At 58.6% G+C, this 24,633-nt stretch overlaps 2 protein-coding genes across 2 annotated transcripts in view; both read right to left on the bottom strand.

The window, feature by feature from the left end:
- Positions 1 to 494: 494 nt before the first annotated feature.
- Positions 495 to 24,565, bottom strand: CAPN1 (calpain 1). Its single transcript, XM_056131792.1, has 22 exons — positions 24,153 to 24,565; positions 23,234 to 23,501; positions 23,006 to 23,075; positions 22,624 to 22,742; positions 21,290 to 21,423; positions 21,041 to 21,209; positions 20,422 to 20,505; positions 20,123 to 20,208; positions 19,757 to 19,831; positions 19,491 to 19,651; positions 6,148 to 6,326; positions 5,633 to 5,644; positions 4,802 to 5,010; positions 4,680 to 4,719; positions 4,321 to 4,386; positions 4,187 to 4,244; positions 3,260 to 3,324; positions 2,932 to 3,000; positions 2,774 to 2,852; positions 2,378 to 2,494; positions 1,268 to 1,326; positions 495 to 1,126 (listed from the first exon to the last, which is right to left on the bottom strand). Exons 2-22 carry the CDS (start codon positions 23,498 to 23,500, stop codon positions 1,100 to 1,102), a joined length of 2,145 nt encoding a protein of 714 aa, XP_055987767.1. The 5' UTR covers position 23,501; positions 24,153 to 24,565; the 3' UTR covers positions 495 to 1,099.
- Positions 23,769 to 24,633, bottom strand: part of SPDYC (speedy/RINGO cell cycle regulator family member C) — a 14,032-nt gene continuing 13,167 nt past the window's right edge. The window contains exons 10-11 of the mRNA XM_056131567.1: positions 24,153 to 24,313; positions 23,769 to 23,866 (exon numbers count right to left, since the gene is read on the bottom strand). Of these exons, the coding sequence (XP_055987542.1) occupies positions 23,769 to 23,866; positions 24,153 to 24,313 (259 nt within the window). The remainder of the gene's footprint in view (positions 23,867 to 24,152; positions 24,314 to 24,633) is intronic.

Below are 24,633 nucleotides of genomic sequence, written 5' to 3'. Positions count from 1 at the left end.
CCCCAGCTTTCCCCAGAGATGCTGCCCTAGTTGGGGTCCCCTTCCGTGGCCCCCACCCCACCCATGTCTGCCCTCTCAAACCTCTGGGAAGGCGGGACCCTGGCGGGTTCCACTTACATAAGCTGCAGGTGTCTGGGCCAGGGGCACCCCCACTACACCCCTGGCCTTGAAGGAACCTCCACCGGGAGAGCTCCCTGGGGGGTCAGTTGTGCTAATTCGGGGTTTGGGTTTCTGCCAGAGCTGCGGCCAGCTGCAAAGCACAGGGAAGGCCAAGGTCAGGCCTCCGCAGGGAGCCCAGAGCACTGCTCAGAGAGGGTGGGTGAGAAGCCTGCAGCCACACAGCCCGGATGCGGGGGTCCCCCTTAATGACTCCGGGAAGGTGGGGCCAGGCAGTCAGATCCCCCAATCCTCCCCAATTCCCCGGGTTCTACAGTGGGGGCGCACCCCCAGGGGAGGGGCGAGGGCACAGAAACAACAGACACAGGGCTGGGGTCTTCTCTTTTATTATTTGGGGTTTCTCTGTATGGAAACAGGAGAGCCCCCCACCCCATGCCCCAGTGCCTCGGGGCACACTCGTCCCTGAAGAGTCCCCTTAAAAGTTACCAATATAAAAAAAGGGGGGGGGGGAACCTGCCCACCGTCCAGGCGGGGCTTGGAGGGGCAGGACGGGGGACAGGCTGAGGGCCTGAGGAGTGATTGGTTTCTGCAAGAGAAGGGACAAGGCTTGGGACCCCCCGGGAGGGTTCCCCGGGTCCGGCCGCAGACAGCGGAGCTAGTGGTTATGGTTGAAAGTCTGCGGGGACACCAGTGCGAACTTGCAGTGAGGCAAGGACATGGGGGGTGGGGGGCCGTCTGCTCCCCACCCCCGGTGCAGGCACCAACAAGCAACAGAGGCCTCCCAGGCTGGCAAGGAGCCCCCAGCCCTGCCCGGAGCGGGTGAGCCGGAGCGTGGGCGGGGGTGCCGGGGAGGGGGCGGGAGGGCGGCTGCCCCCGCCCCGGGAAGGCACTGCAGCTGCGGCGGCCCGAGCCGGGCGGGCGGCGGAGCCGGAGGACTTGGCAGATGAGGGAGGATGAGGGCGCAGCCGGGGTCGGGCCCACCTCAGGCAAACATCGTCAGCTGTAACCACTGCGGGAGGAGAGAGGGGTGAACAGGGTCCCCGGAGCCAGCCAACACCCTCCCCCCTGCAGCCAGGGCAGGAGGGCCAGGGAGCCGGGGGTGGGGGGACACTTCGCCCTCCGCCACCCCTCCCCCAGGATCTGTTCCCACCTTAAACAGGTCGAAGGTCACCACGCCGTCCAGATCTGTGTCCAGAGCTTTGAAGAAGCCTGTGAGAGCAAAGCCGGCCTCAGTGCTCAGCCTCAAGCCGGCGGCCCCGCCCCCACCTCCAGCACCCCGTTTGGTTGGATTTGGGGTCGCCCAGCTGTGCTCAGGCTTACTGGCGGCTGGGGGTGCCCTGGGGGCTCCATGGCGCCTTCCCTGCTGGATTCTCTCCCACCCTGGTACCCAGCTTTGGGCTGGCCCAGCGCAGAGCCCCCGTGACCCTCCGAACCCAGATGGCTTTTCCCCCAGCTCTACATTCACTGCCTGCGTCTACCTACCGGAGCCAGCAGGTGGGGAGAGACCCCACCGTGATGAGGAGGGGCGGGGCGGAAGTCGAAGTGGGCGTGGCCTGGAACCAGGGTAGGGTGGGGATGGGGCCCGGAGCTGGGATGGGCGGGGGCGGGGCCTGAAACTGATATGGGGGCGGGGCGTGGAGCGGGACAGGGGCGTGGCCTGGAGTTAGGATAGGGCGGGGAAATGGGCGGCTCCGGGATGGGGTGGGGATGGGGCCTAGAGCTGGGATGGGGCAGGGATGGAGGGCGGGGTTGAGATGGGGCGGGGGGCGGGGCCTGAGCTAGGATGGGGAAAACGGAGCTGGGATGGTGGGGGGGACCAAGGCGGGGTCGAGATGGTGCAGGGGCGGGGCCTGAGCCAGGATGGGGAGGGTGGGGGTGGGGCCTGAGCAGGGTTGGGGCGGGGCCTGAGCTGGGATGGGGGGCCGAATGGGAGAGGGCAGGGGCGGGGCCTGATCTGGGATGGAGGGCGGGGGCGGGGCCTGAGCCCGGATGGGGAGGGCAGAGGTGGGGCCTGAGCTGGGTTGGGGAGGGCAGAGGTGGGGCCTGAGCCGGGTTGGGGACAGTGGGGGCGGGGCCTGAGCTGGGATGAGAGGGCAGAGGTGGGGCCTGAGCCGGGATGGAGGGCAGGGGCAGGGGCGGGGCCTGAGTCAGGATGGGAGTGCAGGGCGGGGGCAGAGCCTGAGCAGAAATGGGCAGGGCAGGGTCGGGGCCTGAGCCAGGATGGGGCAGGCAGGGCAGGACCCGGGTGGGCGGCACTCACGGAACATGGTCTCCAGCCGCACCAAGCAGCACACAAAGTTGTCGAAGTCCACGGCCAGGTCAGGCTCCGAGTAGCGGGTGATGATGAGCTCGTACAGCTTCTTGTTGAGCTTGAAGCCTGTTCCAGGGCGATGGGTGAGGGCAGGGCGGTGCGGCCCAGCCCCAGGGGTGGGGGTGGGGGGTTGGGGGGAACAGGTAGTGAGCTAGTCAGGGCATGCCCCAAGATGCGAAGACCCGGACAGGGTCAGGTGGGCAAATGCCCTACCGAGGGGAACAAGGGGCCCACTCAGGGATCAGGGGCTGCACCGGGGTGCCCAATGAGCACCCCACAGTGCTCCCGGGGGCCAGGTCTGCCCAGGCTGTGTCGCCCCCGCCCCCCTCCCTCTCTGACGCCCACCTGCAGCCTCGATGGCCATGCGCATCTCGTAGGCGCTCATGCTGCCCGACTTGTCCAGGTCAAACTGCCGGAAGATGGCCTGGGGCGGGGAGAGCAGAGGGTGAGGGCTCGCACGGATGGGGAGGGGAGGGGAGGGCATGCCCAGTGGGGGGCCCTACCAGGTAATTCCGGATGCGGTTCCACAGGATGTTGAACTCCACCAGGCCCAGCTTCCCGTTGCCATCACGCTGTGCCACCGTGAAGGAAAATGCGCCCCTTAAAATCCATTGAGGGGGGGATAAAGGATGGGGAACGGCAACTGGCCACAAACAGACCAGAACTAGGGCCCAGAGCCGGGCGGGGCCAGGCCTGGTTCCTCCTTTCACTCAACACAAAGCAGGACCATGCCTCAGTTTCCCAGTCACAGGGAAGAAGCCCTAGAAGGCAGAGGCAGTAAGGCCCACCCCAGCCACAGCTTTGCTGCAGGGGTGCAGGGCGGAAGGATACGTCCATGAGGTTCACCATGCTGCGGCAGGACTCCAGACTGAAGCCCTTGGTGCGCAGATCTTTGTCTGCAAACAAAACAGAAAAGCCCTTTTCAGCTCCTGGGGCTATGGGGTGGGGGTGGGGGTCCTGCCCTGCACTAAGGGTACAGGGGTGTCCGAACCTGCTCCCCAGGGTCAGGGATCCACGTTTTCAGCATCAGAAAAAAGGGTTTCTGAGACTCAGTCATGGCAGTCCAGGGCAGCCCGGAGAGACATGAACTCAGGCCTCAAAGCAGGGGATGTGGAGCAGAGGGCAGAGGCAGGAAACCTCACATGCAAGGAGAGTGTAGGGTCTGGGCACACAGGGAAGTCTGGGGCACTGAAGCCAGACAGAGAGGAAGGGGAGCTGGTACCAACACTGTCACCTGGCAGGCCTGGCCTGTCTCTGTCACCGCAGAGACAATCGGTGCCCTAAAAGTCTGGGAGAAAAGTGGGGGTGAGGGACTGGAGCGATAGCGCAGTGGGTAGGGCGTTTGCCTTGCACGCGGCCGACCCAAGTTCGATTCCCAGCATCCCATATGGTCCCCCGAGCACTACCAGGAGTAACCCCTGAGCACCGCCAGGAGTGACCCCCCCCCAAAAAAAGTGGGGGTGAGCAAGGCTCAGAAAATCAAGGGGCTGGAGCGATAGCACAGCGGGTGGGGCATTTGCCTTGTACACAGCCAACCTGAGTTCGATTCCCAGCATCCCATATGGTCCCCTGAGCACCACCAGGAGTAATTCCTGAGTGCAGAGCCAGGAGTAACCCCTGTGCGTCGCTGGGTGTGACCCAAAAAAGCAAAAAAAAAAAGAAAAGCAAGAGGCCCCCACCCATGCAAACCAGGGCAGGATCTCCACGTGGGAGCAGGCCACAGGAGGGGGCGTGGGGGTGCCCACAGCCGGGACTCACGTTTGCTGATGATCCTGTTGAGGATGGTCCGAAGCTCCTTCACGCTGATCTCCAGGTCCTGGGGGAGACAGGATGGAGTTGGCGGTGGGCCCCAGGGTCCCACCCCCACCCCCTGCCCTGCACGCCCCACCTACCTCCCCAGCCAGCTGTCGGAAGAGGGTCTTGAAGTTGTCGTCGATCTCCTCTTCCGAGAGGACACGCTGTGAGGACAGAGGGCCAGTCAGGGCGGCCGGGGCCGCGTACCCCCTACTGTGAAATGGGGTCTGACCCCCCACACACACCCTGCAGGGCTCTGGGGCCTCCCAACGCCATGCGGACCCCATGATCTCCTAGACCTGAGTTTCTGCTTAGCCATGGGGGCCCAGCTAGCGGCCAGCACAGACCCTCACAAAGAGCACGAGCTCAGGGCCCCCAGCACTGTCACCCCGAGCGCCCCGGGTGCTGAGTGAGGAGAGGGGTCCCCGCAGACAGGCACCCCGCCCCCGGCACGCACCTCATCGGGGAGATTGGCCTGGATCTGGTCGTCCAGCTCCCTGCGGGGCAGATGAGGGGACAGTGAGTGGGGCGGAGGGAGCCGTGGGGGGGGGAGAGGGCGGGCTGGGGGGCCCCACTCACTGGGTGCCGGCGCTCTTCTCCGAGAAGAAGCGGAGCACGAAGTCGCCCTCCTTGTTGGGCTCGAAGGTGGACGGCACCACCACGTACTCGCCGGGCGGGAGGCGGAAGCGCGTGCTCACCTCCCGCAGGTTGATGAACTGCTCCGAGCGCGCCCGGGACGAGTTGGCCAGGAAGAAATCGCGCTTCAAGTGCACAGGCCGGCCCACCAGCTGCCAAGGACAGGCCGCTGCAGCGGGGTGCCCACCGGCCCCCCAGCACCCCCACATCCCCGCCCAAGGGGCTAGCTAGAGGTTCAGTCACTTGCCGGCTGCGTGACCCTTACAAGTTATTGTGCTTCTGGGTCAAATGGGGGCTGTGGGCAGGGTGCCAACCTGCTGGCGTGGACCCTCGGGTCAGCCCCTGCAAGCACTTTGCACAGCTCGGGCGCAGGCCCATTTTACAGATGCTGACACTGAGGCCTGGAGCTGAACAACTTGCTCAAGGGGCAGCACTGCTGGGACAGCAGCACCCCAAAGTGTGACGGTACCCCAGCAGGGGGTAGACTTGCCAGGATGGCACCCCAGAGGGGGGCAGTGTCACTGCACGACACCCCAGAAGCAGGTAGAGCTGCCAGAATGGCACCCCAGAAAGGGGCAGCTCTGGGCGGAGGCCAGTGTGAGTGTGTGGGCAGGGCTGGGGTCAGGGTTCAAACCCGCCCCTGCACAGCAGGCTCTGATCCCAGTGGGCCTCCATAGTGGCATGGGGTTCCTGGGAAGAGGTTGGGCCAGGAGACTCCAGGGCGTGGCTCTGCCAGCTCGGGGCAGTATCCAGGTGAGTCACGGGCACACCTACCTCCGGAGGGACCTGCAGAGAGGGGAGGAGGGTTAGAGACGTGGCTGGGGGTGGGGTGGGGTGCAGGAGCATGAGGGCAGGGCCCCGGGTACAAGCAGAATTCGTGAATGGGAGGCCAGGAGGACAGTTCCAGGGTTCTCTTCCTTCCTCGGCACTGAAACAGAGCCCCAGAACAGCCCTGGGGGGCAATATTCGTACCCCACAGCCCAGGGCGCCAGTATGCACCAGGCCCTCTGCTCCACTTTCCCCAGGAGGGAATCACCACCCCCAGGCAGTCCTCCACCTACTTCTTCCTGAAACTGTCCGCCCCCGGGTGTCAGCTCCCTCAGCCCTTGGGCAGCTTCTCTTGACAAATGTCAGCATCTCCCCTCTCCTACCCAAATCTAACCCAATTCCCCGTACCCAGGATGCATTGCAGGGTCCTGCCTTCCCCCAGCCTGGCAGAGAACCTGAGCAGGTGCCAGGCCAAGGCGCCCTCAGGCGCCCCCTGGTGGAGCTCCCGGGCTCCCGCTCACCTCATAGACGGCAAAGCCGATGGTCTCCATGTCGCGGCCGTAGCGGCGCTCACGCCGTTTGTGCTTCTGCATGAGAGCCAGGACGAAGCTGCAGCCGTCCTCGCGCCCCCCGCAGTCATCGTCGGGGTCATCCACCTCCTCCAGCCGGATCTTAAACTGAGGGTTCACCCAGAAGGTGGCTGCAGGAGTGGGGGCAGGCTGAGATCAGAGGAGGGGCAGGGCAGCGAGGCCCCGGTATCTCTGTCCATCCATCCATCCACCCATTCATTCACTCAGCAAATATGACTCAGTACCATCCAGGCGCCAAGGGACACAGTTGGGGAGGGACACGCCCGTCCCCAGCCCTCGTGGGTTCACATTCCAGAAGCCTGAGCAAGTCAGGTGAATTAACAGACCATTACCCGGAAGAAGCGGGCCGGGCTGCCGCTGGCCAGGTCAGGCTGTTTCTGAGGTGTCCTTGCAGCTGAGAATGAAGGGGAGCCTGGGAGCCCCACGCCCCGGACATGAGGCAGAGCCAGCGTCAGGAGTGTGAAGAGGAAAAGTCTTGGGCAGGGATTAGGCTGGGAGAGTGGCCCTGGTGACAGCTGCCGCAGCCCGGTGACTTGCATTTCTGGCGGTAAGGTGATTCACCCTCTTGCTAACCCAAGTGCCGAGTAAAATATGCAGAGTTCCCGCTGAAGACACTAATCAGGGCTGAGAGGCGGCTCAGCAGAGCACTGGGTCAGGAGTCGCCCCTGACTGCCACCCCTTGTAACCCCAAAACCATAAAAAAGTCAAGCGCTAAGTCCAGCATCCCGGGGCTGGAGCGATAGCACAGTGGGGAGGGCGTTTGCCTTGCATGCGGCCGACCCGGGTTCAGTCCCCAGGATCCCATATAGTCCCCTGAGCACCGCCAGGAATAATTCCTGAGTGCATGAGCCAGGAGTGACCCCTGAGCATCGCCGGGTGTGACTCAAAAAGAAAAAAATAATAATAAGTCCAGCATCCCCCCATTCCCACATACGAGACACTCATCCATTGCAGAAAGCAGAAGGAACTGGCGAGGACAAGGAGGGTCAGGGAGTCTGCGAACAGCTGAACAGTGGCCACTTGGGGAAAGCCTGGCAGCTCCCCGAATGGCAACCATATGTTTGGTTACCCTCTGACCCTGCAGTTCCACTGCCTGGCGCCCACCCAAGAGGAGTGAAAGCCGCCATGACCCCCAGGAACTGCGGACACAGTGCCCGGAGCATCACTACTGTGACAGCCAGACAGCAGAGGCTCACAGGCTCATGGATAGAGTGATCAAGGCGGCACCTGGCAGTAAGGGGGGCCTGGGACAGGCAGTGGGAGGCACTGGCCCCTCATGCGTGAGGCCAGTGAGGACAGGGGTTTGCTCCCCAGCTGAGGCCCAGTGCTAAAGCCCATGACAGAGAAAAAGGGAAGTGAGAACTAGACAGGACGTGCCAAGGGCCCAAGGCAGGAAACCGTTTCCACTAGCTAACCCTGTTCACGCGAGAATTAACAACGCGGACAGCCGCTGCCAGAAACACCTCAGGTTCATTACATGATTGATTCTGAATCATACTTTCTTAGTTTGTGGCCACACCTGGCGGGGGCTCAGGGGTCACTTCCTTCTTGGAGCTCCAGGGACCCTCAGATACTGGGGGCTGAACCCAGGCCTCCAGCAGGCGAAGAATGTGCTAAGACCTTTTGAGTTCCCCCAGAGTTTGAATGAATTTTTGGACACTGTGTGTTCAGAACCTTTCACTGTTGCCAAGGTTTTTTCAGGAATATACCCCTTATACAGGGAGACACATGACCTGTGGGTGAAGAAGCTGAGAATCAATGAACTTAGAGAAACTTTTTTGGAAGGGGCGCTACCCACTCTACTATCTCTCTGGCCCTGAAGCTAGAAAAACTTCTGCAAGTGAAAGCTGTCAGTCACCAAGAGCACAGTCTGGGTGACCCTGTGACACTTGTCATCCAGGCCACTTGTAAAGTCAAGGAACTCATAAAAGGAGGCTCATTTTCAAGAGTCTGGGTAATGCAAGTGAGTGGCAGACTCGCTCTGCAGAAATTCACTTCCTCTGAGAACTCAGAGCTCAGCACACACCTCAGGAGCCAAACGAGTGCAGCTCTCAGAACGCAAGGCCTGAAACAGCCACATGGATGAAAAAAAAAAAAAAAGCAGGACTGCAGACACGGAACTGACAGACACACAGGCACCGACCAGAAAGGTCTAGGCTTTGTCCTGCACATGTCCATAGATGAGAAGCTTGAAAATCTGAGCAAGAAACAACAGAACTGAGGGGCTGGAGCGATAGTACAGTGGGGAGTGCATTTGCCTGGCATGCAGTGACCTGGGTTCGATCCTCTGAGCACCGCCAGACGTGATCCCTGAGCACAGAGCCAGGAGTAAGCCCTGAGCACTGCCGGAAGTGGTCCAAAAACCAAACAAAGCAAAAAGTCAGACTGAGTAAGGCTTCCTTCACATGTGGGAGGCCAGATACTGCAGGGTCCACCAACACCACTTTCGGGAGTAACCCTAAGCACTACCCAGTATACCCCACCCCTAAAATAATTGGAAAAAGCAACATTAAAACTTCTAGAAACAGGGACTGGAGTGATAGCACAGCGGGTAGGGCATTTGCCCTGCATGCGGCCGACCCGGGGTTCAATCCCCAGCATCCCATATGGTCCCCTGAGCACTGCCAGGAGTGATTCCTGAGTGCAAAGCCAGGAGGAATCCCTGCGCATCGCTGGGTGTGACCCAAAAAGCAAAAAATAAAATAAAATAATAAGGCCAGGAGTAACCCCTGAGCACTCCCAAAACAAAAAAAAAAAAACAGGGGCTGGAGCAATAGCACAGCGGATAGAGCGTTTGCCTTGCACGCGGCCAACCCGGGTTCAATTCCCAGCATCCCATATGGTCCCCTGAGCACCGCCAGGGGTAATTCCTGAGTGCATGAGCCAGGAGTATTCCCTGTGCATCACCGGGTGTGACCCGAAAAGAAAAAAAAAAACTTCTAGAAACACCTGTGTGTGTGGGGGAAAGGGGCAGGGGCTGGTGAGTTACATCCACCCTGTGCTCAGGAGCGTCCCCTGGTGGTGCTCAGGGGACTGCACGTGGTGCTGGGGATCAAACTGGGGTCAGCTGCACGCAGAGGAAACGCCCTCCTCCCTCTACTAGGTCTTCAGTCCTGCAGAAATGCTTCTTACACTGAAATGAAATACTTGTTGGAAGGCAAACCCGCAGGGCTGACACTGCAAAAAGGAGAAAAAGAGGGAATTGAGAAAGCTCGGCAGCAACTACCCCGAGGGCCAGGCAGGGAGATCAGGGGGTGGAAAATTGGAACCTTTTAGAGATAACAGGGGCTGAGTGACAGGATCCAGCCCGAAAGGCCAAAAGGAGAAAACAAGGGAGTTAGGGAAAAGGTGATATTCTGAAGGCTCAGAACCACAGAAGACCCTGTCATCACATGCAGAAAGCGCCAGAATCCCCGGCAGAAAAAAAGGAAACCTGTAGTTTAATACATTCATCAATCCGCGGAGGACTGCAGAGGGTCTGAGAAAAACTACAGAAGAATGAAGACACTGTTAAAAAGGTGTTTCACGGGGGAGGGGGGGCTGGAGCGATAGCACAGCGGGTAGGGCGTTTGCCTTGCACGCAGCCAACATGGCCAACCCGGGTTCGATTCCCAGCATCCCATATGGTCCCCCGAGCACCGTCAGGAGTAATTCCTGAGTGCATGAGCCAGGAGTAACCCCTGAGCATCGCCGGGTGTGACCCAAAAAGAAAAAAAAAAAAGGTGTTTCGGGGCCAGAGCACTAGAACAGTGATAGCATGGCAGACGAGGGTTCGGTCCACAGCACTTGAGCACCATCAGGAGTAATTCCTGAACGCAGAGCCAGGCATAACCCCTGAGTATCACCGGGTGTGACCCAAAGAGCCTAAAAATTAAACAATGTGTTTCGTAGAGTTCATGCCCACTTCAATCAGCTTAATCAGTGGCTGAATCAGAAGTGGTTAAAAAAAAATTCACCTTCACATACCAAGAATGTGAATCAGCAAAGACCCTCACTGAAAAAAATACCAGGAGATACATTTTAGGAAAATGGAAAACGATTTTGGAGGAAACGCATGAGAATGGTGTTACTGGGGGACAAATAAATACAGGAAAATACTGATGAGACCTTCATGGCAGAAAGCAAGCTGATGGAAAATACTAGCCAAAGTCAATGTATGGAACAAAGAGGAAGGTTGTTTAAGTGAGATATATAAAGATCTGAGCGAGCGCCATGGTACAGTGTAGAGGGATTTGCCTTGCATGCGGCCGATCCCGGTTCGATCCCTGGCACCCTATAAGGTACTCTGAGCACCGCCAGGAATAATAATACCTGAGTGCAGAACCAGGAGTAACCCTTGAGTCACCGGGTGTGAGTCCAAAAAGCCAGAAAAAAAAATATTATTTATTTATTTATTTATTAAGATTTATTTTGAATTTTATTTCATTGGGGGGTAGGATTGGGTCACAGCCAGAAATACGTCGGGACTTACTCCTAGGTCTGTACTTAGGGATTACTCCTGGTGGTGCTCAGGGAACCATATGTTTTTTTTTTTTAATTATTTTTTAAAATAAAGGTTGTCTTCACATTGAGTGGAGAATAAAAAATACTATTCCTGAGGGCCAGAGTGATGGTATAGCAGGTAGGGGGCTTGCCTTCCATGCAGCCCACCTGGGTTCGATGTTGGGCATCACATGATTCCCTGAGCACAGCTGGGTGTGGCCCCCAAACAAAACAAGTCAATACTACTCTGGAGACCCCACGGAGACAGAGCTCCCAGGTCCTGGAGGCCCCCAGCATCATCGGGTTTAAGCAATGCCTATCACTGGATCCATGCTCTGAACCATCAGGGCCACACCGTGATGGCCTGCCATTGGGAGAGGCCCTTAGCTCCTTTTTTTTCTTTCTTTTTTTTTTTTTGCTTTTTGGGTCACACCCGGCGATGCTCAGGGGTTACTCCTGGCTTTGAACTCAGGAATCACTTCTGGCGGTGCTCGGGGGACCATATGGGATGCTGGGAATCGAACCCGGGTAGGCCGCGTGCAAGGCAAACGCCCTACCCGCTGTGCTATTGCTCCAGCCCCGGTCCTCAGCTCCTGAGCACAGTTGTGGAGGCTTCTCCCCGCAGAAAAGACATCAGTAGCACCCAGAGTGACTGACAGAATTAATGCACGCCTCACCAAAATCCCAAAAGCCTTTTTCACCCAAGTGGAAAATTAGATCTGCAAACTCATGCAAAGTTGTATGGAATTCAGAACTCAAACAATTGTGAAACCATACAGAAAGAAGCCCTGACACTTCCTGATTTCAAAATGCTCCACGAGGCTGCCGTAACCGAAAGGGTGGCACTGGCGTAAGAGCAGAGAAGCAGAGGCTGGAGCGATAGCAGAGTGGGGAGGGTGTTTGCCTTGCAGGGGCTGACCCAGGTTCGATTCCCGACATCCCATAAGGTCCCCTGCCAGGAGTGATCTCTGAGCACAGAGCCGGAAGTAAGCCCTGAACACTGTCGGGTGAGGTCCAAAAACCATCCCCCGTAAAAACGCAGAGCTGGAGAGAATACAGGAGGGAAGAGACCCCGGGCTTGAGTGTGGCCACGGCAGCAGCGGCTGTCCTGATTCAAATCCCCTGCGTGACATTTGGTCCCCTGTGCCCCGCGAGAGTCACTCCTGAGCACAGAGCCAGGAATAGCCCCTGAATGGCAATGGACAGATGTGAGCCCAAACTCCTCCCGAAAGAAAACAGAACAAAACAAAACTAAAAATATTCTTTGGTCAGAGTACAGAAGTACAGTAGGTAGGGTGTTTATCTTGCATGCGGCCGACCCGGGTTCAATCCCCCGGACTTCCAGTAGTGATTCCTGAGTGCAGAGCCAGAAGCAACCCCTGAGCATTGCCAGGTGAGACCCTCCCCTCAAAAAAAGCTAAAAATAATTCCAATAATTCCAGATGATGGTCAATTGATTCGCAGATCTGGGCGCCAAGACCCCTCACTGGGGAAGAAAACTTTTCAACAGATTACACAGAATAACTAAAATTCCATATGCATGAAAATTCAGAGGGTGCCTGCCACATACCCTCCAAGAAAATGAACTCAAAATGGATCAATGACGTAAATATAAGAGCTAAAATTGGAACACTCAGGGGCCAGAGTGAAAGCACAGCAGGGAGAGTTCTTGTCTTGCACTGCTGGGTGTGCCCCCCCAAAAAATAAAAAATAAACTAACACTCAGAAGACACTCCAACAGAGCTTCACTACTTTGGATGTGGGAATGGATTTTTCAAAAACACACTAAAAGCATGAGCAACCAAAGACAAAGTAGAAAATTTTCATGTCATCAAAATACAAAAGTGGGGGCTGGAGCGATAGCACAGCGGGTAGGGCGTTTGCCTTGCATGCAGCCAACATGGCCGACACAGGTTCAATTCCCAGCATCCCATATGGTCCCCCGAGCACCGCCAGCAGCAATTCCTGAGTGCATGAGCCAGGAGTAACCCCTGAGCATCACCGGGTGTGACCCAAAAAGCAAAAATAAATAAATAAATACAAAAGTGGCCTTCAAGATATGCTACGGGAGCGGCAGTACAGTAGGGAGGGCACTTGCCTTGCACACAGCCAACCTGGGTTCAGTCCCTGACGCTCCATATGGTCCCTGAGTCTGCAAGAGCAATTCCTGAGTGCCGAACCAGAACACTGCAAGGTGTGGCCCCCCAAAACAAAACCCCCAAAAGATGCTGATTATTATTAGCCATTAGGAAAATGCGAATCAAAATTTTGATGAGACTGTACACCACCAGCATGATGATTATTTTTTAGATTTTTTTGTGAGGGACATACCTGGCAGTGTTCATCTTTTTTTGTTTGTTTGTTTTTGCTTTTTGGGTCACACCTGGTGATGCACAGGGGTAACTCCTGGCTCAGCACTCAGAAATTACCCCTGGCTCAGGGGACCATGTGGGATTCTGAGAATTGAACCCGGGTCGGCCATGTACAAGGCAAACGCCCTACCCGCTGTGCTATCGATCCAGCCCCGACCTGGCAGTGTTCAGGGGTTACTTGAGGCTCAATGCTGAATTGTATTCAGTGCCAGGGATCGAACCTGGGGCCTCACATACATAAAACGTGCTCGGCCTGCAAGCTATCTCGCCAGACCCAGTAGATTATAATAAAACCATGAGCCACAAAAACAGGCTCAGACTGAACACTCACTGAGGTTATCCAGGCTGGGGAGCTCTGAAAGGTCCCATGGACTGTGGCGGATGGATACTGGCCTTGTAGATGGGGATATGGAATGGCAACAATGTACCCCTAAAACATACAAGCACTGACATGCTTATAAGCCAATGTTATTGTCTCCTCCCCATCTTCCCAATCCAGTCCACCCCCCCCCAAAAAAAAGATGGGCAGTACTATCATTGATGAGGGTGTGAAACAGCTCAGATGCTCCATTGCTGCTATGGGCACAAAATGGTTATTAACCATATTAACCAAAATAACCATTTTGTGCACAAACTGCCCCTTTGGTTATGTCCAGTACGAACATAACCCTACACCTTGACCCCAGGGCTCACAGACCCCAGGGCTTAAGTTCACACAAAGGACAGTCCCCAAAGCATCACTCATCAGAGCCAAAAGCTTACTCAACTGATAAGTGAGCTAAACAGAGCATGTCCATGCCACGGATTTATTCTTCTGTGAAAAGGAAAAGAAATGCAGGGGGCCACAGAGACTATACAGGGGGTCAGGTGCTTGAGTCGGATGCGGTTGGCCTAGGTTGGTTCAAACCCCGGTGCCATATTTGGTCCCCCCAGTACTGCCTGGAGTGACTCCTGAGCAGAGAGCCAGGAACAAGCCCTGAGCACAGCCAGGTGTGGCCCCCAAAACAAAACCCAAAATAAGAATAAAATTTGGGGAGCTGGAGCAATAGCATAGCGGGTAGGGCGTTTGCCTTGCACACAGCCGACCCGGGTTCAATTCTGAGTATCCCATAGGGTCCCCTGAGTACCACCAGGGGTAATTCCTGATTGCAGAGCCAGGCGTAACCCCTGTACATCATGAGGTGTGACCCAAAAAGCAAAAAAAAAAAATTAAAAAAATATATATATACATATATATATATATGGGTCTGAGGTAGTACAGGGGTTAAAGCACTCACAGCGTGCAACTGTCTCGGGTTCAGTCACTGCCACTACAAACAGTCCCGTGAACTTTGCCATGGCCGCTCCTAAGCACAGGGCCAGGAGGAGCCCCTGAGCACTGTAGGGTGCAACCCTGAGACAAAACCAAAATTATATACTTGGAGGGAAAATGATCACTTTCTCAGGGGCTTCCATTAAGGTGTAGCCCAAAGAAATGAAGTAAGCATCTAATTTTTTTAAAAGTCATTAAAAAAGGGGGGCTGAAGCTAGTATGGGTCAGGCACTTGCCTTGAACACAGCCTTCCTGGGTTCAGTGCCCAGCACCAAATACAATCCCCAAAGCACTGCTGGGTGTGACCCCAAAACAGCAACAACAAAAATCATAAATTCTACTAATAAATTCCAAGAAAGCAGCAGCATGAAATGATTAACACGAGTACAAAGATTACGGAGTGACGGTATGGCAGGTTAGGGGCTTGCCTGGCATGCAGCCAACCCAGGTTCAATCCCCAGCATCCCATACAGTCCCGCGAGCCCGCCAGGAGTGACCCCTGAGTACAGAGCCAGGAGGAAGCCCTGAGCATTGCAGGGTATGGCCCAAACACAGAGACAAAAGAGCAAAGGATTAATGATCACGGTCCTCCCGTTGTTCATCAATTTGCTTGAGCAGGCCCAGTAACGTCTCCATCATGAGACTTGCTGTTACTGTGTTTGGCATATCGAATACGTCACGGGGAGCTTGCCAGGCTCTGCCGTGCGAGCGAGATACTCTCGGTAGCTTGCCGGGCTCTCCGAGAGGGGCAGAGGAATCGAACTCGGGTCGGCCATGTTGGCCGCTTGTAAGGCAAACGCCCTACCGCTGTGCTATTGCTCCAGCCCTAAAGATACGAAGAGAAAATACCTGTAAAGCAAGGATCGGTTCTTTTGCAAAGGCCAAGACTAACAAAGCCCCCAGGGCTGAATAAAGACAGAGAAGGGGGCAAAAAAGAAAGACTGGGAGCAAACCAGAGGAGAACCAGTCCCGCTAAGGCTGCAGAAACGTTTGGGATGATTCTGAAACAAATTCTGATGCAAAGGGCAGAGTCCTAGAAAACCAGTTCCTGAGGAAACAGATCAGGCCTATCAGCTGCTATCACCTTCACTGGCTCCCCACAGCGGAGCAGGCCCGACGGCTTTCCAGACCAGTTCTACCAAACTCCCAAGTCACCAGCCATCCACTGCAAGCACTTTTCTAGAAAACACAAGGAGCGACACTTCCCAGTTCATTTCCCCAGCCTGGGAAAGGACCAGCACAGCAAAGCGACCCGGAAGGAAAACACAGAGAAGAAAGTGAAGGCAGGGGACCGGGAGAGGTAACAAGGGCTGGAGCAGACTCTTTGCATATCAAACCCATAAGCCTGGGGCTTGATCCCCAGCAAGGGGTGTGCCCTGGACGGTGAGGGGAGAGGAGGGGCACCCAAATCGTGGCATCAAGACCATGTTACACTCTCAGGAATGGTTCAAAGGGCCGAAGGACAGGTCTCGCATATCAGCATAAAAACAAATATAGTAAAAAGTTTCCCATCATAGGAAACTTTATCAATTCGATAAAGTTTCGTAGATAAAGGATCTTTGAGATCTCCAGAGGAGTGTTTCAGTGGCAAAAATCCCCTGGATATTCTAGCCAAGAGCCCTGGCCCAAGGCACTGGTTACTCCTGCCCCACACACGACAGGCCCAGCCAGCAGGAGGAATGAGAAATGGGACGGAAAGTGAAAGACTGGAAAAGAAGAAACATGAAAACATGAAAAAAGAAAAACAAGAAACATGCCATTATCTGGGCTGGAGAAACAGTACAGCGGATTAGGATGCTTGCCCTACATACAACCGACCCGGGTTTGATCCCCAGCACCCTGTATGGTCCCCCAAGCATACCTAGAGGGATCCTGAGCACAGAGCCAGGAGTAAGCCCTGAACACCTATGGGTCTGGGGTTCCCCCCCATAATTGTCATTATCTGCAGATTCTATATGGTCAAATAGAAAACTCCAAAGAGCGGCTGGAGCAGTAGTACTGCAGGTAGGACTTACACGCTTTACACGTGGCCAACCCAGGTTCAACCCCTGACATCCCATATGGTCCCCTGGGTACCAGAAGTAATTTGTGAGTGCAGAGCCAGGAGAAACCCTGAGCACTGCCAGGTGTGGCCCTCAAATAATCATATAAATCAGGGAAATTGATTACATTTCAACAAATTCACCGCATATCAATAAATCAATCACATGGTAGGTACCAGGAACTATTGTTTGGGAGATGAAGTTTGTTTTATCTGTTTATATGGGTGCCAGGATCAAACTCGGGGTCTCATACATATGAAGCAAGTGCTCTACCACTGAACTCCACCCCCTACCTGGGAAGTACAATTTATTTTTTTCTTTTTGGGTCACACCTGGCGATGCACAGGGGTTACTCCTGGCTCTCTGCTCAGCGGACCATATGGGATGCTGGGAATCGAACCCAGGTCGGCCACGTGTAAGGCAAACGCTCTACCCGCTGTGCTACTGCTCTAGCCCCAGAGGAAGTGCAATTTTAAAAGAAATACACAAAGCGTATATGTCTAACCAGGGGACACTGCATAGGGTTCTGGAGCCCAGCACTGCAGGCGGGCGGCCGGGGTTCCATTCCCAGTATCACATGGTCCCCTGAGCACACCAGGCATGACCCCTGAGAATAAAACACCAGAAATAGCTCCTCAGCCACAGCTAGGACCTCCCTAAACAAAACTAAGGCTATATTTACGTAGCCTGTTAGACTTAAATCTCAGAAGAGACAGAACTGAGTCTCGAAAAATAGAAAATGTTGAAAGACATTAAAGAAACACATTACGGGGCTGGAGCAATAGCACAGCGGGTAGGATGTTTGCCTTGCATGCAGCCGACCGGGGTTCAATTCCAGCATCCCATATGGTCCCCTGAGCACCACCAGGAGTGATTCCTGAGTGCAAAGCCGGGAGTAACCCCTGAGCATCGCCAGGTGTGACCCAAAAAGAAAAAAAAAAGGACAATACATGAATGAAGAGAGGTGCCCCAGTCCTGGAGAAGATTCAACATTGGGGTTTGGGGGAACTGGAGTGATAGTAGTAAATAGGGCCCTTGCCTTGTAAATCTAGGTTTCACCCCTGAGCACCTCCACGAGTGATCCCTGAGCACAGAGCCAGGACCGAGCCCTGGGCGCCACCGGGTATAGCCCCCAAATCAAAGCAAAATTAGGGCAGGAGGGTGGAAGGCAGAACTCCGTCTTGCAGGCAGGTGGCAGAGAGGCAGTGAGGACACTCGGTCCACGCCACAGGACAACTATGTAGGCACGGCAGCCAGGCAGCCCCCCCTGCGACTCCCACATCGCCATCACGGCCACCACAACAACACCGGAAGGGAAGGGGAGAACCACAGACTCAAAACTGTCCGGCTCGACTCTCCACCCCAAGCCGAGCAGTTCCAGATGAAAAGCTGAAACTGGTTTGTCCTGGGTGAGCTGATGCTGAGGTCCTTCCGGGGAGAGACCTGCCCAGAGTACTGCGGGGATTCTAGAAGGAGCAGCCCCCTCGGCCCCCAGCAGGGTTTGCCAACTCAGCCTAAGGCTCCCGGCGCAGATACACACAGCCCCAGCATCTGCGCCCGCGAGGAAAGGGGCAGTTTCTCAGCCAAGGCAACAGGAATCGGGGTTATCGACCTAGGGAAAAGTGAAAGTGGACTCCCCCCACCTGGTGGGGTGGGAAGAATGCTTCAAACAGAGGATGGCCAGCAAGTGCTGCTGGACACCGGGACAGCGAGGTGGGGTGGCTGATACAGCGGGGGACCTTCTCAAGAGCTGCGGCAGCCTCGGGGGAAAGATGGAGGCAGGGGGGCAATGGGGAGAAGATGGGGTGGCAGCAAAGGGGCAGGGTGCGGCGATCACCGAGAAACCTGGCGTAGAAGGGGAGCAGAGGGGCTGGAGCGATAGCACAGCGGGGAGGGCGTTTGCGCGCGACTGGCCCAGGTTCGATTCCCAGCATCCCATATGGTCCCCCGAGCACCGCCAGGAGTGATTCCTGAGTGCAGAGCCAGGAGGAACCCCTTTGCACTGCCGGGTATGACCCAAAAAGTGAAAAAATAAATAAATAAATAAGAAGGGGAGCAGAGCCGGAGTGGGAGGGATTTGTCCAGTGTGTTCACTTCCCAGGAGCAGGTGGGGGGAGGGATCTGTGCAGAAAAGGGGGCTCCCGGGCACGGGAGAGGTGCCCGGGGTGGGGGAGGGGAGGCAGCAGGTGCAGTGCAGACCAGGTGGGCTGATGAGTCAGCGGCCAGCCAAGGGGAGCGCGTGGGCACCTGCCCGGCTGCCCAGCCTGCCGCTGTTTGGTTATGGCCGGGCAGGAACCTGGCGGACTCGCCCAGCTGGTAGCTGCCCTGGGGCCACAAACACGGTGCTGGGGCTGGTGGTGAGGCAGAGGGAAACAGGTGGCCGGGCAAGAGAAACGGCATCTAACCTCTTCAGGTAAGGGGGAGGGGTGGAGTGAAGGGCTGTGGGGGAGCAGCGGCCTCAACAGACCCGATCGCCCCCGGGAATCAGGAGTTTGGGGGATGGGGCGGGTTCACTCCTGCCTTCAGAGGGCTGCAGGTAAGGAGGGTGGCGACTTAGAGGCCAGGCTGTGGACCCACCCGTCGCTGTCACAGTCCTCCCGTTGTTCATCGATTTGCTCGAGCGGGCCCAGTAACGTCTCCATTGTGAGACTTGTTGTTACTGTGTTTGGCATAGCGAATACATCACAGGGAGCTTGCCAGGCTAAACCATGCAGGCGAGATACTCTCGGTAGCTTGCCGGGCTCTCCGAGAAGGGCAGAGGAATCGAACTTGGGTCGGCAGTGTGCAAGGCAAATGCCCTACCCGCTGTGCTATCGCTCCAGCCCCGTACCAGGACCCACCCGTAGAATGGAAAAACCCAGGGAGGGCCGGAAACGCAGCTCAGCCCAGCCTGAGTGACACCCCTCGGGTCCCCACACAGCACACAAACTCACAGCTCCTGGCCCAGGGAAAGGGGGTGATGAGAGGGTGAGGATCCGGAGGAGCACGGTGCACGGAGGGAGGGCGTGGGAATGAGGAGGGACAGGCCTTCAGGCCCCAGGGTCGCTCCCCCCAGCCCCCGCATACCTGGGTAGTTGCGGCAGCCACCGGCCGTGCTGCCCCGGCGCCACGTGCCCTCGTACAGGGTCGTGTTCCACTTGCGGATGCTGCGACTCTTGAGTGCGTCGGGGGTCAGGTTGCAGATTTCCAGGCGCGTGAACTCCCGCATGAAGTCCCGGAAGGACATCCTGGGGGGCAGGCGAGGGGCAGGGCTGAGCTCAGGTCCCGAAGCCGGGACGCACGCGGGGTGCCAGGCGCCAAGGTGGGGGTCCCCCAAACAAGGGGGCACTCACCAGAACTCCCCATCTTCCATCTTGATCCGGAGCTGCTCCCGCTCATAAGGGTCCACGTTGTTCCACTCCATGGAACTGCAGGGAAAAGGGGCGCTGAGGGGGGCAAAAGTGGGGGCGCACAGACCTGCCCGGCACCCCCAGCCCCGCCAGGAGCCCTCTACAAGGTCAAAGTGAATCCCGGCTTGGGAGTGTCTTATGAGGACAGAGTCAGATGCCCTGAGGATGGGCACAGGGGCTGCCAGCCCTGAGCTTGGCCAAGGGAACCCCCCCAGGAGCTGACTCCTGAGCCCACCCTACAGCTGGCAGAGCCCCGAGCAGGAAGGACAGGAGCCCCCCAACCCCAGCTCCCTGGCCAGCCCCCCTCACCCATCACTCCAGGCTCCGGTCCACTCCACCTCTCCCCAGGGGTTCCGCATCCGGATCAGGTTCACCATCTGGCCCTGGTAGTTCACCTGCGGGCGAGGGTGCCCATCAGCACCTGTGATACCCCTCCCCCTCCCTCCTGGGTGCCCAGCACGCTGCCAAGGGGAAGCCGGGTGAGGCCTGACCGGGAGGCAGCATTGATCTTGGGGTTCCAGAACCAGGCGGGACAAGACAGGCCCCAGCACTGGGAGAGAGCAGGGGGCAGACACAGGGGGTGGGGTGTCCCCGGAGCTGGTGGGTACCTGCTTGGCCCCAGTCACTGAGTAGGCATGGCCTTTCACCAGCTTCTTGAAGGTGATGGCCTCCATGTCCAGGACGCTGGAGATCTGCAGGAAGATGGTATTGTGGGCAATCCCTCAGAGGGTCTACCCATACCCCACATCCTGGGGTCTGCCCACCCCCCACAGTCCTGGGGTTGACAGTCCCCTTTGCCAGCTTGGGAGTGGCAGGCCGTGCCCCTGACCCTATGGAGTCTATTATCCCAACATGTAGACATGAGCCCTGAGAAGGGGGGCCCGAGGTACCCCAATGTCGCTCTCAGGCCCTTTACTCTCACTGCCTTTGACCAGAGCTGGCCAGGACCCTGGGAACACGCATCAGTCATGGACACCATACATACACACACACACACACACACGCACACACACCGTGGCCACCAACCAGGAGGGCCTCATGAGAGGGACAGAGGGGCAGGGAGAAGAGACTAAATGTCACTAAGGTTGTTGAGAGGGGGCAGAACAAGTGGGGGTGGAGCCCAAGGTCCCGGGTGGAGGGCCCAGTGAAGAGCTGAGGTGAGTGTTGGGGTGGTGACCCCCACCACTGGGTAGGCCAGGCCCGGGCTGGGGTGCAGGGGGCTCTCACGTCGATGGAGCAGCCCAGCAGGGAGCCTCTCTCCAGGGCCTTGAGGATGATCTGGTAGAGGTCGCTGGGCGCCTTGCGCAGCTCATACCACTCGGTCACGCCGCCGGTAAAGTCCTCGAAGCCCTCCGAGGTGCTGCCCCCCGACAGGGCCTCGTAGCTGCCATTCACTCTGCAGAGGGCGAGCTGGTCAGCGCCAGGAGAGCGGGCAGCGCAGCCCGGCAGCCCGGCGCATGCGTGGCGCCCACTCACTTGGCGTAGGCCTTCTCCAGCAGGGCGCTCCAGAACTCGTTGCCCTGCGCCGAGTGCACGAACACGAGCTTCCCGTCCTTGGTGGGCAGCAGGTCATCCACCACCACGTCCACCCACTCCCCGAACTGCCACAGCTGCAGGAGGGTGGGGTGGAGGGGGGGGTGGTCAGCGAGCGAGCAGTGAGGGCCACCGCATCCCGGCCATCTTACTGGGCACAAAGCTGATCCCACAGCACGTGACCTGGCCTAGCTACTGCCTCCCGCGGGGAGCCTCAGTTTCCCCATCTATAAAGAGGAAGAGGGAGCCGAATCTCGGGGTGAAGCTGGAAGGCAGCTCTGGGCCATTTGGGACCTTCAGAGGACCTTCAGGGCTCGGCCTTGCCCCGGGCCTGTGTTCCCCAGAACCGGCTCTGCCCCCCACTTTTCTCTTCCATCCTGAGCCTGGGGGTCGGGGACACACATTCAAGTAAGTGGCTTGCGGAAAGGAAACGTAGGTGCTTCCATCGCAGGAAGGGCGAGGTTTGGACTGAGGAGGGAGCCAGTGGGGGCTGGGGAGGGGTGGTCAGGGGGGGAGGGGCGGGGCAGGGGCGGAAGAACAAAGAGGGAAAGAGGGGCGGGCCCTGGGGGCGCGGGTCGAAGGGGCGTGTTGAACGGGCCAATCAGAGACCTGGAAGAAGCGGATTGGAGGAGTAAGGCAAGGGGGCGGGGAGAAGGGCGAGGCCACACCCCTGCGGACCGGCGGGCGTGGCAGGTGCGGCACTTGGCCAAAGTAGGTCGCCCCGGGTCCCTGTGGTCCTGCAGGCCATCTCCTTGGCAGCGGGTGCGGAAGGAGGCAGAAGGTGGTGGCTCCCGGAGTCCCAGGGCCGGGGGGGGGGGCGGGGGTCTCATTCAGAGCTGTCCGGGTGCGGCCCTCCCAACCCCAGCTCGCGGGGAATCTATCAGGGTGATCTAACGAATGGGCGCCGTGGGCAAAGCAGGCAGGACAAGCTAGTCCGAGAGACGTCACCCGAGGCTTCTCTCTGGCCACTGCCCAAGTGCAGGCGGGGGTTGTGGGGGCGGGTGGGGAGATCATGCCAGGGGTGGGATGGAGCTCCAGGGAAGGAGCGGATCGTCTGGGATCTCCCCAACTGGCATGACAGATCTTTCTGTTTTCCCTAGCCCTTTCCCCACGACATGCACCACCAGCCACCCAAGAAGCCTGCATGACTGATTCACACAGGACAAATCTGGGGGGCCAACGGGAGATCAAAGGTCTCCCCCACACAGCTCACTTCAGACAAGGGTGCTGGGCGCCCCACCACCTGGCGGCCTGCTGCGGGCCCTCAGGCCCCTCACCTGGAAGTGGAAGATTCCAGCATAGCCATCCTGGAAACTCTGGCCATGCGGGACCACCCGGTGCAGGAGAGTGTCGTTGAGGGTCAGGGAGGCGATGGCGGCCAGGAGCCAGCAATCCCCTGGGTGGAGGTAGGGGACACAAGTGTCAAAAGACCTCGCCCATCTTCTCTGCACCATTCAGGAGAGCCCCTACTGGGGAAAGCCGGGGTTCCCTGGGTGGGGTACCCCTCACTTTACAGAAAAGACCCAGGAATCTGGGCAAACCAGCCACAGTGCTGCTGGCCAGAGCCTGTCTGGGCTTGCAGGAGGGAGGGGCTGGGCCAGAGCCGGAGGAAGGAGCCCCGGGGAACTAGTGCGGGAAAACCGGGAACCCCCAGCCTACCCAGCGCCCCCTGGCAGATGTCCGTGCGGGTGGCTCCATCCACGATGAACTGCGGGTTTGACAGCATCTCCTGCAAGACAACCGGAGATCTGTCCTTGACCCAGTCTCCCCACACCCCATTTCCGACCAGGAGGATCCTTCCTGCTCCAGTCAGTGGGCTTGCCTCCGCCTCCCCCACCCCTCCTGCCTGGGGTGGTCCACCCCTCCTGCCTGGGGTGGTCCTCTCACCGTGGGGCGCTTCCACCGGATGCCATAGGTTTTGGAGGAGTTGGGGCCCAGCTCCTTGAAGCCCAGGCTCTGGGCTATGGGGGGGAAGGCGTCATCTCGGAAGAGGGCCCCGCTCTGCAGGCACTGGGCCCGCAGCTGCTCGAAATCCTGGCCCAGGTACTTGATGGCGTTTTCATGGCGGCCCAGGCCCAGCTCCTTGGCCCGCTGCTTCTGCACTTGCGCCGACACCCCGGTGCAGTACACGGGCTGGATGATCTCCTCCGCCATCCTGCACACAGAAGCGCCAACTTGGAACCCCGGCCCCTGCCCAGGCCTGGAACTGGAGTGTCCCCTTGCTGCTGCAGTTCCTTCTGCCCCGGGCGTCCCTGTCCCCTCGGCTCCTCTCCTAGGACCCAGGAGGGAGTGGAGAGGCCGGGCCCCACCTCCCTGCCCCAGGCTCCAGCCTGCTCCAGACTTCTCCTTTGTCCTGCGGCAGGCCAGCAGCTAGGTGGGGCTCGGCGGAAGGGCCAGAGTGACCCAGGGACCCCGGGGGAGGTCACAGACCCCGGGGGCAGAACTTGGATTCTTTGCCTGCCTGCTCTGGGCTCTCCCGTCCAACCAGGATCTCTCCTCCGCGCCGGCTCCTCACCCCGCCTGGGAACCGCAGAACTCCCGGCGGACGGGGATCCCCCCCCTCCCCAGGTCCCTGCAGCGCGCTGGGTGCTCGGGACCCCGGGGATCCCGGTCCCTTCGCGCGCCGCCTTCCGCCAGCCCAGTCCCAAGGGGCGCGCCAGTCGGGGCGGACCCTGAGCTGGGCGGCGGCCCGGGCAGGGGTGCGGTGGGGGGGGGGGGGTCAGCCCCATCCCAGCACGCAAGGCCCGGGATCCGGGCAGCCCCCCGAGATCGCCCGGAACCTGGGTGCCGCCACCCAAGTGCTTACCTGGGGGAGGAGTGTTGGGGGCCCGCTGCGACCTGCGCTGGCGTCCCCGGTGGCTGCTCCGGGAAGGGCCCAACCAGGAAGCGCGCAGTTCCCCGCCCTCCTCCCCGCGCTCCTCCTCCTCCTCCTCCTCCTCCTCGGCCGCCGCCGCTTCCTCGGCGCTCCTTTATCTCGGGCACCCTCTGCTCCGACTCCCCGAGTGTCCCCGGCCCTCCCTCGGCGGGCCGGCCGCCAGCTCCGGCGAGGACAAATTAGCCGGAGGCAGCGCTGTCCCCGGGGAGGGGCCGGCGCGCGGCGGGGACGCGAGGGCACCGCGGGGAGGCCGCGCCCGCCGGGCCGGGGGTATTTTTAACCCGCGGCCTCGGCTCGAGTTGCAGGGCGGCGTCCCCGAGGGCGCCCCCGGGCCCCCCCCAACTCCGATCCTCCCCCGCGCGCAGCTGTGCCCGGCCCTGCCCCCGCAGCGCCCCCAGAGCCGGGCCGAGAT

This window comes from Sorex fumeus, unplaced genomic scaffold (assembly GCF_029834395.1).
Source record: "Sorex fumeus unplaced genomic scaffold, SorFum_2.1 ptg000093l, whole genome shotgun sequence".
In the NCBI taxonomy this organism is placed as follows: Eukaryota; Metazoa; Chordata; class Mammalia; order Eulipotyphla; family Soricidae; genus Sorex; species Sorex fumeus.
Note: the sequence above shows the minus strand (reverse complement) of the source record. Positions and strands in the feature narration are given on the sequence as shown.